Source organism: Cyprinodon variegatus, unplaced genomic scaffold (assembly GCF_000732505.1).
Source record: "Cyprinodon variegatus isolate N-32 unplaced genomic scaffold, C_variegatus-1.0 Scaffold24, whole genome shotgun sequence".
Taxonomy (NCBI): Eukaryota; Metazoa; Chordata; class Actinopteri; order Cyprinodontiformes; family Cyprinodontidae; genus Cyprinodon; species Cyprinodon variegatus.
In genome coordinates this window covers 412,348-427,397 of record NW_015150477.1, presented here as the reverse complement: position 1 = coordinate 427,397, position 15,050 = coordinate 412,348, and the positions used below count along the sequence as shown (strand labels likewise).

The 15,050-nt window shown below is 38.2% G+C and overlaps 1 protein-coding gene across 2 annotated transcripts in view; it reads right to left on the bottom strand.

Annotated features, from left to right (window-relative positions):
• Positions 1-15,050, bottom strand: part of shank1 (SH3 and multiple ankyrin repeat domains 1) — a 124,860-nt gene that overhangs the window by 57,707 nt on the left and 52,103 nt on the right. For both annotated transcript variants that reach the window (XM_015394012.1, XM_015394019.1), the window contains exons 3-7: positions 5,588-5,791; positions 3,154-3,225; positions 2,950-3,058; positions 499-653; positions 71-238 (exon numbers count right to left, since the gene is read on the bottom strand). In XM_015394012.1, the coding sequence (XP_015249498.1) occupies positions 71-238; positions 499-653; positions 2,950-3,058; positions 3,154-3,225; positions 5,588-5,791 (708 nt within the window). The remainder of the gene's footprint in view (positions 1-70; positions 239-498; positions 654-2,949; positions 3,059-3,153; positions 3,226-5,587; positions 5,792-15,050) is intronic.

Below are 15,050 nucleotides of genomic sequence, written 5' to 3'. Positions count from 1 at the left end.
TCTTTCTTTGTTTTTTACGCCCCGCCCAAAATCTGTGATCTTTGTTATTTTCTGGTGCGGAAAAACGTACCTGATGCGTCTCATCCCAGCCGTTCTCGTCCCTGATGCCCAGATTGGCGTGGTGGTAAAGCAGTGTTTCACAGCAGGAGGTGTCACCCCCTGTTAGCACAGTGTGGTAAAGCGGTGTCAGCCCCCGCCGGTCCTTATAGTCTGGAGAAGCACCCAGAGAGAGCAGGACCTGCAGGATAAGGGGAGCGGGAAGTGAGACTGCACATTCCCAGACCCAAACAGGAACTGTTAGGAAGCATAAAACTCTAAGCTGCTTCACAATGTGGAGATAAGGATGTATTTTGAAAAACAAAAATATTAAAGGACAATGTATATGTAAAAGGCTGTTATAAAAAGGCAGTCATTGTCATGCGTTTTTCTCCGTTTCATTTTTAGGACACTGAAGGTTAAGTTTTTAAGAGAGGGATGCAAACATTGGGGAATGTTTACCAGCAGGGCTGTATGGCGGTGGCCTCGAACAGCCTTGTGAAGCGGCGTGAGTCCATCTTTGGCACGGAAGTCGATGTGAGCGCCACTGTCCACCAGGACCCGGATGGCCTCTCCTCCACCTGGCTCACACTGCACTGCCAGCGACAGAGGAGTCTCTGAAAACAACACAACACACGGGTCACATTTAGCAACAGAAGGATGTGTCAACCCGCTGATGAACTTTGCTTTGAAGGTATTTTCAGAATTTGAATCAGGGGCACATCCAAGTCAATCTATTCAGAGGCTCATTTTAACCCTGTAAGATAAAACTAGGTTTTAATATCTTTAAAACCAGACAGTGAAACTGCTCCCCTGAGTTCCTGCTGTGAAACAAGAACTGAGTTGGTATCAGAAGAACTGAGTGTGTCTCTATTATATCACTGGTACCATTAAATGCAGCCAGAGTTATTTCAGCCATTTAAAAACATCTTGATGATGATGATGTTACAATATCTTTGTACTTTGGCTGCATATTAGGTCATAGAAGTTTTCCTGCTTGGAAACAAAAGTGATGAAAACTTGAGGGATGATCGAAGACTGTTACAGAATAGTAAAAAAACAGAGTTCCACTTTACTCAGTAGCTCTATGCAGTTAGAGCCTAAATATGTCTAAATTGATCTCAATAAAACATACAGAAAATTTCAAGTCTGGTCTTAAATGACTTCATGACACTTATTGTTCTTTCTTACCAGCTCTACTTGGTCTGGCTCTACTCTACCAAACCTTTCAACCTTTGCTGTGATAAAAAAAAAATGAAGATAAAGAACATTGGTCGTCTCTATATTTTTTTTTTCATTTTACAAAAAAAACAAAAAAAACAGAGAATGTTATTTGTGACTATCTGTTAAAAACAGCGATCTGGGTCTACTCTCCTTATTTCAAAGATAAAGGGAATAATATTAGTGCATCTCATTGTTTGCAGTGAATTGTGCTGGCAGGATGTTGCAGTAGTTCAATACAGTTTTTCTAATATCTTATGACATTTTTGGTTGTCTATGCAGCTGATGTGGTTATAAACATAATTCTAATCCTGATGACGCTAAAGAAACATTTTTACTCAGAGGAAGGAAGGAAGGAAGGAAGGAAGGAAGGAAGGAAGGAAGGAAGGAAGGAAGGAAGGACTTCCGTTGTAAATGTTCTTTTTCCTTTCCTAAATGGAAATGCAGCCTTTTGACACAAACATAAATTGCACAATGAATAATCTTCAATTAAAGAAACTCAGCTTCTGACCTCTGGAAAGTCTGGGTTGGTGGGCTATAATAATTTTCGTTCATTTTTTCCCCAAGCAGTACCCTACTACTGTCTTTTAGAGCAGTTGTTGTGGACTTTAAGAACACTATAAGCATATTACTGTTTTGTTATGACTCTCTGGCGCCCCCGTGTGTTGTGAGGTAAGAACATGCATCACAGCCTTTAATACAGACTTCCCTCTGTGTTTTGACACTTGCTCCCATGAGTGGCAGGCAGTAGTGTTAAAAGTACTTAAATAGAAGTATAAATACTGCAGTTTAAAAACAATCTGGTAAAAGTTGAAGTATTAACTCTTTACTAAAGTAAAAGTGAAAAAGTATGTGCTCCAAAAACTATTTAAAGTTTAAAAGTATATAGTAACCTTCAAAAAAAAAAACAGCCAGATGCTGCTATATGAAATGAAAGCTAAATTTTATGACTATTTGGAAAATTCTTTGAGATAGGGCCAAGGATGAGGAAGGTCTTGTTGGTCCCCGTCTCCCGATACGCTCCGCCTGTGTCCGACCTTTTAGACATTTTAAGATCTTTTTCTGAATCATTGTAGCATGGTATAGACAATTCATGGTTGCAGTTTGAAGAACACCTGCTTGCTTCTGATGATTTCCTTTAGCTAACCAATGAGTGTTTGCGTTCTATAGATCCAATCACACTAGTTTTCACTAGATGTGGATGGAGCCAATGATCTGCATTGGATGGCCCACATGACGTGAAATAAATATTTATAAACATTAAACCGAAGCCAAGAGTAACGAGTAACGTTTGTCTTAAATATGTAAGGAATAGAAAGTACAGATACTTGTGTGGAATTGTAAAGAGTAGAAGTCAGAGGTAGGAAGAAAACTAAGTAATGGAGTAAAGTATAGATACATAAGAAGTTAAAGTTCATCCAGCTGCTTAAATACATCACCGATATGCAGAAACAGTATCCTAAAAATATTGCATCCATATATGCCTCTGTAAAAGGATATAGATCATTTTTTATAGTATTTTTAATATTAGTTTACTGTCTACAGTCATTTCTGCAAGGATAGCGGCAATAAATTGATTTAATAAATTTTTTGTGGATTTGTTCCTGTAAGGATTTGTTAAAAGCTGATATACGTCAAGTAAACCTGTTAGGAAAATGAGGAAATAAACATCAGCTGTTCAGCTGTCCTCACCACCAGTGTCAGGATCCTGATAGTTAGGATCCAGGCCCTTGTCCAGGAACTTGGCCATCTTGTCCACAGTGCTGGTTTGGATGTAATCCATAAATTTCTTCAGACTCGCCTGCATTAGAGGAGGGAGCATCAAAACGGTCAAATCTAATACAAAAACAAGGAAATGATTTCAATATCATCAAGTCAGAATTTAAGATTTCATACCTTGGTGTGCAGTTTGGCCAGTTGCTTTTCATCTAGATTGGTCTGTTTGTAAACCCTGGTTTTATAGCGGAACTAAGCCAGCAACAGAAACAGAGAAAAACAAAACACAATTTTAATCAACCAGTGAAGAAGAAAACAAAGGAAGAAACTGTCTTCCTCCACAAGGGTATGATGTAGGATATAGGATAAGATGTTTTTGCAGATGTGGATTTCACTCTGTGCATCAGCCCTGCTCTACGTTGTTGTCTGATGGGCCCCTAACAGTGCAGAGTGAGACAGAAAGAACTGAACAAACTGGTGAGAAAGGCCATTTCTGTCCAAGGCTGCACTCTGGACTCAGTGGAGGAAGTGGCTGAGAAGAGAATGCTGTTCAAGCTTACATGCATCATGGACATCACCTTCCACCCTCTGCACCAGTCTGTAGAGGAGCTGATCAGCTCCTTTAGTGAAAGACTTTTGCACCCTGTTTGTAAAAAGGAGCCCTGCTGCAGGTCATTCATCCCTACTGCCACCAGACTCTACAATGCAACACTACAAAGGCAATGACTTGTGCAATATATAATGTGCAATTACTATTTCATACCCTGTGCAATAACTGTTTGTCTATATTTGACACCCAGTGCAATAATTATATATATAACTATACATCTTTATACATACCCATGTAAAATCCCTGTGCAACAACCCTGTATAATATTCCTGCTACAAAATTTTTTTAAAAAGCTGTTATATGTGGACATATACTGTATATGTCCCATGTACCTTTTTCTTCCTTTGGCACATCCTTCTTCTGTTTTGACTATTTGAGCTGATGTAATGAGTACATTTCTCCACTGTGATATCAATAAAGTTAATCAATTTTGAAATATGGGGAATCATTAAAGAGTTCAGTTCTTTTCTGTAAAAGTCTGCATTATTCTCAGAGAAATGTTTAGGTTATTCAAATCAAACAGTTCAAAAGCCAGTTGCTGTAACTGTGGACCAAATGTACTCAAATAAAAAACATGACACCTTCTTGATTTAAAATCGTGGAATAAAGCAAAATGTTTTGTTCATCAATAGCCGATAAAATAATTATGACAAAAATATATCATGTTAAGATAATAATCTTAAAATGTGTTATTTTCTATTTAAATAGCCTCGCTGATGATGTAAAGGATTCAGAAGTTGATCATATCAACTGATATGTAGTTTTTGTTTCGCTTCCTCTGAACTTTTCTGTCATTAATGGATTTCTGATAAAGCAGATCATAATTTTGGATTGAAAAGGACTTAATATGGTTCTCCATTTTTCAACAAATAAAGATCTGAAATGTGGCATTTATTTAAATTCACTGATCTGAGTCAACACTTTGGTAGCACATGAATCTGCTTTAATCCAAATGGTCCTGCGGTAACTCTTTCTGTTCATTTAAGGTTATTTAACATACAACTGACCCTAACCCTAACCCTAAGATACAAAACAGCAAGCAACGTAGTTAGAGACATCAAGAAGTAATTATTGCACTGTTTTTCCCAGTTTTACATCCGTCCGTGGATCTGCTTTTTTCGTCTGTCTGGCTGCGCATGCGCACTGATCTGTTTTTTCGAGGAAAAACGTCAAAAACGTACGAAATACTGTGCATAACTTTTCGTACGATTTCATACGAACTGATAATGAGAATATGTTGGACCATTTGTTTCTACTAAAGAAAGCTATCCCCACAGCATGATGCTACCACCTCTGTGTTTGGACCTGAGATTTGTGCTTTGAGGGTGTGTTATCTTAGTTTTCCATATCCCTTATGTTGTTTTTTATGCCAAATAAATGAACTATGGCGGATCTGTTTAGAGAATTTTCTGCAGATTGGTTGCTTTGTTCTCTACATGGCTGATGAAAAACATCAAACTAAAAATTGTATTTACTTATTTCAGTAAAGATCATTACCAAACCTCTTCCTAGATAGTGATCCTACCAGATTGTCCTACTTCAGCTGTTGAGGTTGAGAACAGCTGCATCTATACCAAGTTAATTTACACTCAGGTGGACTTTATTAATTATGTCATTTGTTTAATCTAGAAACACATTTAAAATGATTCTGTACCTGGTATCAGTCTATTACACCAAATTCTAACAGTATAAATGAGAGCTTATGGGTTGAAGTCATTACTTGTGAAAAACCAAAAGGTATAAATACTGTGTTACAGTATTTTCCATGGCTTCTTTAAACATCCTTATTGTTAGTTTTGATAAATGTGAAAGATTATAAGTCTAATGCAGTTAACACTGCACAGAGAAACTGTCATTGCTGAAGAAAATGTTTCATATGTATGATATACAATCTGTTTTTGCCGTACTAAAGAACAGTAGTGCCATCCTCAGACAGCACAAGGTACTTCACGTTGTGTAGAGTGTTTTCTTTGAAATAGTGTCAACAAAAGGTTAAATAAGTACCTCCAAATATGGCACCCCTTTCTCAAAAGACTGTGGGTACTCTCTGAGGGGTCTCTCCTCCTCCAGGAACTTAGCGTCATGTCCATCTGTTGCTGGCTGGAAAAGGCCGTAGTTCAGGACGTCTCGCAGGGACTCGGTCAGAGAACACAGCACCTGCTGTTTGGCCTTCCATACCGTGGCATCGGGGTTAAACCGCAGACATTTCTGCAGGACAAACACATATAGATGTTTCCAAAGCAGTTTCAAAAGCAGTTAGTGAATATGAAGAGGCTGAAGCCTTTGCATTATTCTCATCAATCAGGCTCTGATTTGCATTATTCTGCATAAAGCCAAATAAAAAAAATACCCTTTAATTTGAAAAACGACTCATTTAGGATGAAATTATCCATACACTTGAAAAATAAAGAGTAACATTCAACGCTTTTCACCCTTAATGAAAAGCCTATAAAATCCAACATGGTACCTGAACTCAGTTCTGGGGCCTTGCGTCTAATGAAAGTGTTTTTTAGATTAGCATTCTATTTGTTTCAGCTTATTAGATGCCCTCCATGTGTGTTTAAACATCTTCACTGCATCCACCGTTTTTCATATAGTTTAAAGAAAGAAATAAAAACAAAAGAGCAAAAAGGTAAATTTGTGTTGAAGAATGTCTTAAAGATCTTATCTTTTTATCGGACGCAGGCTAAAAGCATCATGTCTAAAGCCAGAGACACCCCTTTTAATAATGAATAGAGAGACTTTAAACCTAAGCTGAATGAGTCATTTACTTCAAATCAAAACTCTCAATTTAAAATATCTCATGTCATCTATATATATATTTGTTTCTCTTTGTTGCTCTTTGTCATGATGTTCTTAGTTTTCATATCATTTAGAATAACAGAAAGTTTAGGATTCTTATTAAGCTCTTATAAGCTGTATTATTATGTTATACCTTTTTATATTTGAATTATGATTTTTCAGTTTTTAGCAATTATTTCACATTAAGACATATTTTGGCCACTGTTGAGCTTCATATATTACTCTGTGTCTTTAAATCTTTACAGTATTTCAATTTAGTTTGAATTTTTTTTATTTTTAAATATCTTTTCACGTTAAATTTAATGGACCTTTTCCGGCTCCAGGCTTTGACCCTAAACCGTGTTGGGCCATGAGCCTTGATAAGGGGGGAGTGGTGGCCTAGTGCTTATAGGGAATAGAGCTTGGAATCCAAAGGTTCTGAGTTTGAGCCCCACTCCCACAGCATGCCACTCTGGGTCTCTGAGCAGGACCCTTAACCCACGATTGCTCCTCCCCGGACACCCCACGATGGCAGCCCACTACTCCCCAAGGGGATGGGTTAAATACAGAAGTAAATTTCTCCAACATCAGATCGATAAAGTTCAATCAATCAATTAAATAATAAGATTATTTTAACATTGAGGACCAATGTCCATGTTTCATCTTAACATGTTCACTGGAGTAGAAGTTGCAGTTCTGATCCACAGCTACTGCAAACCTTCCCTCAGGACACCTCCCACAGAGGTGTGCCTAGTCCCCCCACTGTGTCGAGGACAACAACGTCACACCACACAGGATTTCTTTCTCCCAAGCCCCAGATCTCCAGAATGACCAAGGCCAAGTTCTGATGGTCGACATTTTAGAACCAAATTGCTGCAAAATAGACCATTTGTAAGAGCGGGACTGGAGGAGAGAGCCTCCTAACGAAGCCCTTCCATTGGTATGAGCCACATAAGACAAAGTACCCCATACCCCACCCCCCGCCATGCTAAGCTGCTAAATCCTAAAGGAAACTCAAACTTTCCGAAACAGTTATGGGGAGAGGTATGAGGTCTGGCACAGTTAGGGACAGATTCTAGTTAAAAAAATATGTTGTGAAGATTTTGATCATTTCATGTGTTTACTGATTTTGAGCCATTTCCTTACAAGCTAAAACAAGCTTTATTTCACTAAGGGTTTAAACACAAATATAATGTTAGTGTTTATGGTTTTTTCATATGCTCATTACATTTCTATTACTAATTTATGACAAAAAGTATTTACTGGAATCCTTATATCCATTTGCTGCAAGCCATTTCCAAGAGGGTAAAGAAGCATTTAACTAACGTTGACATGTTCCTGATTAAGCAAATAATTTGACAAAACATAATTTGGCCAAATAAAGTTTTATTCACCTCATGGATTTGCATTGTGAATTGGTTTGAAAATTTTCTAATCGCACTAAATTAGTGAACAGCTAATTTGATTACATCCCTAATTCTACAAGATAAACTTTGGATCTCAAACACACAATCCAGCTAAACTGAGATATCATTACATCATCTCATTGATTATGGTTTTCAACCGTGTTTTCTCTTCCTCTTTGTACATAGTAGTTTAGTTTAGTTGAGTTTCACTAGTTTTTAGTCAAGATTTTTTATCTGAAATATGTTTGACTTGGAGCTGAATGATTTTTGTTAATAAAATCTTATATTTTGAATGGAAGTTGTGGTGAATTTATTCCATGTATGTGCAAAATTATCTGTTTGACCATAATTTGAGCTCGTTTCAGACATTATTTTGTTATTCTAACACCAGCCAGTAGGGCGTGTGTTCATAAACAATATATTACAGTCCAAATAATATCTGATTAAATCAGATATTTACCACCCATACCTGTGTGGGCAATAAATATATTAAAGTTGCACAAAGACTGGAGCCCTGCGCCAGGAGATGCTGCAAATGACTGCAGGATGCTGAAGTTATTCACCTCTAAACCAGGTGGAGGGGACAGTGATTTAGGTTCAAGTGGAGGATTTCTGGTGATCAGCAGAAACGATATCAGCCACTTTAGAGTCTCTTGTGGATTTGGGAACAGACAAAATGCCTCATGGCTCAAGGGCTAAGTCACCTAAGAGTAACAGAAATATCAACCCTGCTACCAAAGCAGCAGTTTTTGGCAGCCCTCCTCTTTCCATCCATCTCCTCCTCTCTCTCTCTGCTCCCAGTGTGAAGCTGTGAAGCTTCCTGACCTTCAGGCAGCAGTGAGATGATTGGCCCACTCAGAGTACAGCCAGATGCAGGGATCACACTGCGTCTGACTGCATTAGAGACAGCCAGCGCTCCCTCGCTCACAGAACGCTCATTCAGTCTGTCATTGATCTTAGTGTCACACACACCCTGACACACATTTCTGTGTGTGCTCCACAAAACAAATCAGATCTGCTCCCGGTTTCTTTATTTATACATGTTTTGTGCAGAGGACTAACATCACATCTTCTTCTTACTCCGATCGAGCACAGCCAACACGGTCGCCAAGGCAACCGGTTCATTAGCGGAGCAAGATGCTTGTTGCTATAGAAACCTCTCTGTGTTCCCAGGGATGTGGTACAGTGATGGTGTGCCTCTGTGTTTGTGTGAATAGTGTAAGCACGTGCAGTTTTTAGTGTGTGTTGACGGGTGTGAATAGGTGTGTGTTTTACAGTACTGCGGATTAAGAGCACGAGGGGATAAAGATGTGTGCCTGTAGATAAAGTTTCATCAAACAATAAGACACACACACTCTGAGGCCTACACACGGCTCTTGCAGTAGCATCAAAGAAGCTGAAGTGAGTTAGTCTCAGAAGGAGGGAAGGACGGAAAAGGACTCTAGTCCTGCTAAAATGCAGGGTAATAACTAGACCTAGCAACTTTTAAAATTGCATTCGCTGTTTTGATTTTGTGAGTTAAATGAAGTATTGCTGTTTTTGATACACAGAGTACAAGAGTGTATCATATTCTGCAGCTTAATTGCATTTTCTCTGTAAGATTTTTCTCACACTAGAGTTTCTAGTGAGACAACAGAGCAGTCTGTACATTGTGCCATACACACGTACTCACACACATATGCTACTGTACAACAGATCCTGTTTAAGTAGAGCAGCAGATATGTTAGAGCACCCTCTGGTGGACAGAGATGGTAAACTTCCCCTGCCAGACAGAAGTGACAGTTTTATTTTCAGTTTCTCCCTTATTAAGGGGTCAACTATAAAATATTCATACCTGCTCACAGAAATGATTACTTTTTACACTAGCTGCCCTTTCTGATAAAACCAGGATTTAAACCTCAAACCCACATATTAAAGAAGCAGACTATGGCTGCATCGTTAATATGCACTAACAAAGGAAAGTTTGATCTGATCAATTGCATCTGTAAGTTAAAGTTACAGCTTCAATGTCTTTAAACATACAGACTAGAGGGTTTTTAGATGCTGAGGTGAAACTTCAGGTGTAGTGCAGATGTTCTCATCTTAAACCAAAAGGTTTAAAGCATAACTTTTATTATTACCAGATATAAATATTCTGTATTAAGGTTTGACATGCTGCTGATTGACCAATAATTTACCAGGAATCTATTTAAGACACATTATCCAGTGTTGTATTACTTTTTTGGTAAAGGTCTAAAGCAGGCCTGCCCAAAGTCGGTCCTCAGGGGCCGCTGTCCTGCAGGTTTTAGGGTTTGTCCCCGTTGCAGTTTAGCAAACATCTGTTAATTAGCTGTCAATGAAAATCAGGTGTTCTGGAGCAGGAAAACCTCCAAAACCTGCAGGAAAGCTGCCCTTGAGGACCGACTTTGGGCAAGCCTGGCCTAAAGTGTGTTTCAGTATGTTATAGGTTTGATAAATAAATCTGTATGTTTTATGATATTTACAGTAAGTATAGCTATAATGTTAAAAAAAATGTAAGTCTCCTTTTCAAAAATGATGAAATCTTGTGAAATTATCAGCTAAACTTTGCTAAAATAGACCAAATAAAGTATAATGACTAACTGTATTTGTAGAAGATAAAAAAAGTTTCTATTAGGTGTTTTTATCGTTAATAAAAAATGTTAGAATTACAAATTTACAGTCATATATTTATATTACTGTTTTTATTTATTTATTTATTTTACTTTTTTTCAAGGCTGCACTTTTAAAAAAAGATTAAATTGTCCAGAGAGCTGTTCTAAACGAAATTTCTTTTTGTTTTACACTTGTGTAACAAACTGACAAAATCTGTCTAAGTCTAAGTCTAATAGGACGTCTTCCAGCTTAACAATGATTGTTTTGGGTTTGTAATTTGAAATGTGAAAACTCCTCAAAAAACAGACACATACTTGACTGTGCATAATGTTTTCAGAATTTGTTAAAAGATTTCATATGATTTCTAGTGTTACATTAACAACTTGATGCTGCATTAATTCCTTTCCCCACGTGGGTTTTTAATATCGCTCAGATGTGAAATTCTGTCTTGCCTCCTGAAGCCGTGATCACACTTTCCCACTCACAAACGCCCACTCTCTCTGTCCATGCTGCTCTTTATCTTCCCCTGCCTATCTCTGTCTTAGACTCCATCCGCCTTCCCTCTCTTGCCGTCTTTCTGGAGCAGCTTTGCCACTTATCTATGCAGAAATAAGAGCTGCTCCTCTCTATCGCTATCTCTGTCCCTCTGGCCCTTTTTTCTACAGGCCGTGTGCAGGGGGACTACAAGTCTTTAATAAGATCTACTGGGAAATATCTTCCCTTCAAATACGCACTAACACCAAAAAATTATGTCATTCAGACTTTTTTTTTTCCTTCCACCATCCTAGTTTGTTCTGTCTCATTTTTAACTAAACACAGACCAGTTTCCTTAACTCAGAAGAAAAAAATAACCTCCTTCTCTTTATTTACCTGAATTTCTCCTCCTTCAAATCACAAAGAAACTCTGCAATGCTGCCATGTCCTGCAGTGCCAAATGGGTTTGCCTTTCTCACCTAGAATCTCTAGAATGCATTTAGGGGATAGGCTTGCTTTTTGGGGGTTGTTTTGTGCACAAATTGTGCCGGAAGGCTCCTGAAACTACGACAAGACTTCATCTCTAGTCACACAGAAAAGAAAAACCCATTTGCTTCACGCTGTTTAATATACTCAGAAGCCAAATGCCAACTCTGCTGCTTCATCGCGACTTTGACAATCTAATAAACAGGCAACCGGTTCGGCTTTTACCTCCTGCTGAGATGGGAGAATCATGTGAACCACTTGTGACACACACTTTTCACTGTTGCTGTGCAAACAAGTGAGTTAATGGACCGTTGCCTTTTTACATCAGCAGCCGGTTTAAGAGGAGGGACTGGTGCTGGGCTTCAAGGCCCTGAAACTCAGAAAAGCATGGTTTGTGCATGTCGGTGTCATCAGCCATAGACTGATGTAACTCCAGTGTCATGCCTCTGTGTGGTCTCACCGGCCTTGCATTAAAAATGCATGGAAATCAGAGATGCCTTCTAAGTATATGTCTGCAGCAGGGAGCTAAAAACCTTCCAAGGGCCAGAAATGGCTGTTGGACCAGCTTCATGCATCTTATCACCTTCAGAAAAAAATAGGTCCCCACTGCCCTATTAGACCAGACTAAGACCTGCATTTTGGACTAATATGAACTGTCTGTGACAAAATAAGCCTGTTCTAGCACCTTAACATGTTAGAGTTCCTCTGGAAAAACGAATCCAACAGAGCTGGTGAAAAGTTTCCCAGCCATGTTTTGAAGGTACACACTGAAGGCAGCTATGACCTCTGACCATTTTTATTTCTTCAGATCATCTGTATTTAATGAACAGTGCACCACATTTTACCTACTGCAGAAACGGTGAGTGATATCGGAGGGTCAGGATGTGTTTCTGCACATGTATTTGGAATCTGAAAAGAATATTGACTCTTTCACCTGATGATTTTGCTGGATTTTAGAGTGCTGGATTTGTTCTTATGGGTTATGCATGTATAATTAGCTGTATCTGCATTATTGGCAAATGGTCAAAATTGTTTCCAAATTATTTACAAGTTTAACCAGACTGCAACCCATTGCTTCCTCACATCAAATCTTTTTTTGCGGTGCAAAGAGGTGCGTTTATAGTGCCGTTACCTTGTTGCCCTGGAGTCTCTCTGTGTGCGGTTCATGTTCTCTATGTGCGTGCATGGTCCCCACCCCATACCACAGCCTTCCTCCCACATTCAAAAAAGGACCATTGTTTGGTTTGTCGTCCTCTCTAATTTGCTTCAACTGTATAATAACCTTTTTAAAATGTATGTTTGCCTTAAAATGCAAATATTATCTAAAAGATAATTTGAACATATACATATTATGTCTTTTTATCATGTTTTAGAATAAATCATCAATGCACACATTGCCTAAACTTGCCTATGGGTGCAGAGCCACGGGGGCAGTGCTGCTATCTCCAGCTTTTATTGGAAAAGAACCTGAAAGCCCCAGTTGCATGATCGATCAAAGTAATTTGAGAGCTACATGGTTTTCTAATTATATATTGTAAAAACACTAATTATTTATTGGTAGATATTTTTTATGTTTATAACAAAACTAACACTGAGGTAAAAATCTGTTTTCAGAATGTTGAGATCTGCTGCTGGGTACTGGAAAAAGGAAGGTGGTTTTTAATCTGTTAAATTAAAAAGTTTTATTTAAACAGATTGACTATGTCTTAAATCCATGTTTGGGGGGTTAATACTGGGCCCTGGCTATTAGAAAAATCCAACCATGACTGTCAAAGTGCAAAATGATTTCCTTTATAAAACCATGACCTCTATGTCACTTCCCTGACCATTACAGCCTCCTCCTCCTGATTTACTAGTGTTCCCTTTAGTGTTAAAGCACTAAAGGGAAATGTCATGATAGGCAGACAGACTATTTTCTTGGACATTTTGCCTTTGCCCTTTATGGAAATGTTTCAGAAGAAACAAAAAAATCCCTTTTTTTAAAATGATAATTCAATAAAAATGTATGAAAAAAAATTCTCCATTATTGCACACAGCAGACACAATCATTTGGTAATCAGTTTTTCATTAAATTGGAAAACTCCCCTTTAAGGAAATCCAACAAATTAAGTCTGTGTTGTTCTGTCACAGTTTATAATAACAACTGCACAAGTGGCTGTTAAATTTCTGACATTTTAACAGCTTCTTTTTAATTTTGGAGGGAAAAAAATCCAGCATAACAGTGCATTCTCCAAATCAATGTGAGTCAAAATCATTTTGTCACTCCACGTCCTCCTCCCTCAGTTAATAACATCTGCATTCGCGCCCTACAGTCGCTCCCTGGACTCATTACTACACAATTAGGCTGCAATTAGATTTTATTGAGGGTGAATTAGCTGACATGTAGAACAGAGCAAATATACCGGGAGGATGATGGCATATTAACAGACATTAAAAGCAGCTGAAGGAAAGCTGGGGGGGGGGAAGAGGGGGGGCTTCTCTGAAAGGACTGAGAAAAGATGAAGAATCAGATGAAGAGGTGGAGTCAAGCAGTAAACATCAGGGGATCTGATTGTAACATTAAATTAGAGAGAAAGGCAAGTAGTTTATATACCTCCAGCTGCTTTTTCACACTAATAAATTTTGTCATTATTATTGTTGGTGGCATCCCTGAGAGGCTTTTATATACTCCAAGAGCATCTTCTCTAACTGAAAGCTTTTTAAAATGTCAGCCTTTGATTACAATGAAAACATAAATTCCTTGATATGAAAAAACAATAATTGCACTCTAAATCCTATTAAAATAGATTTAACCAACTCATATTTATATTTTACTTTTCACATTTCCTACTTTTGTATAAAAAAGACAAGAAAGGGAAGCAGATGTGAGCTGAAAATTTTGAGCTATAAAAAAAAGGAGATTCTGCTCGACTAAACGTTTCTACATAAAGAGGTGGATTACTAAATGAAGCTGTTGAAATGGAGCTGAGACAAACAATGCTGGACTAAAGCCTGTGCTTATCCTGCCAGCATAACAAGGAGCAGAAAGGTAAGGAGGATATCTGGGATGTTGTGGACCCTGAGAATCATTTGTTTTAAAAAGGCATCAGGGACTATTCTACGAACCAGATTTTTGATAAAAAGTTGCCAGACTGAAAAAGTCACCAATGGGTTTTCTAGTAGAATAATTATCCGAAATTTTGGGCAAAAAATATCGAAATGATTATCAGCCACTTAGTCAACCTTCTGGACATCGTAGTATCATAGTCTTCTGGCCTGAATCCTACAGATGTGGAATATAAAAAGGAGACGCACTGTCCCCACCGGCTGTTTTGCATAGGCCTAAACCCCCTCAGCCAAATATTCGTTATTCGATGCAGGTGCAGCAGATTCTGCAACAGCTTATTTCCCACTGCCATCAGACAGAACTCTTAAAAAAAAAAAAAAACTCTAAATAATGTCACAGACTCTGCATCATACTGATAACTGAACCAAATTACGGCATATTTGCACCATATATATTTGTCGTGAAATGCTCTGATCGATGCGTTTTTGCACCATGTTTTTTTCTCCCACGCTGTTTACATTTGATCACTGATGCACTTTATGAAATGGAAAGGTTCATTTCGCTGCCAAGCTGCTGCTCATTTACTGTATGAAAACCATATTGTCAGAATCTTGCTTTGTTAGTTCCTGTTTTTCTTGGTTTTCCATTTGTTGTCCTCTGC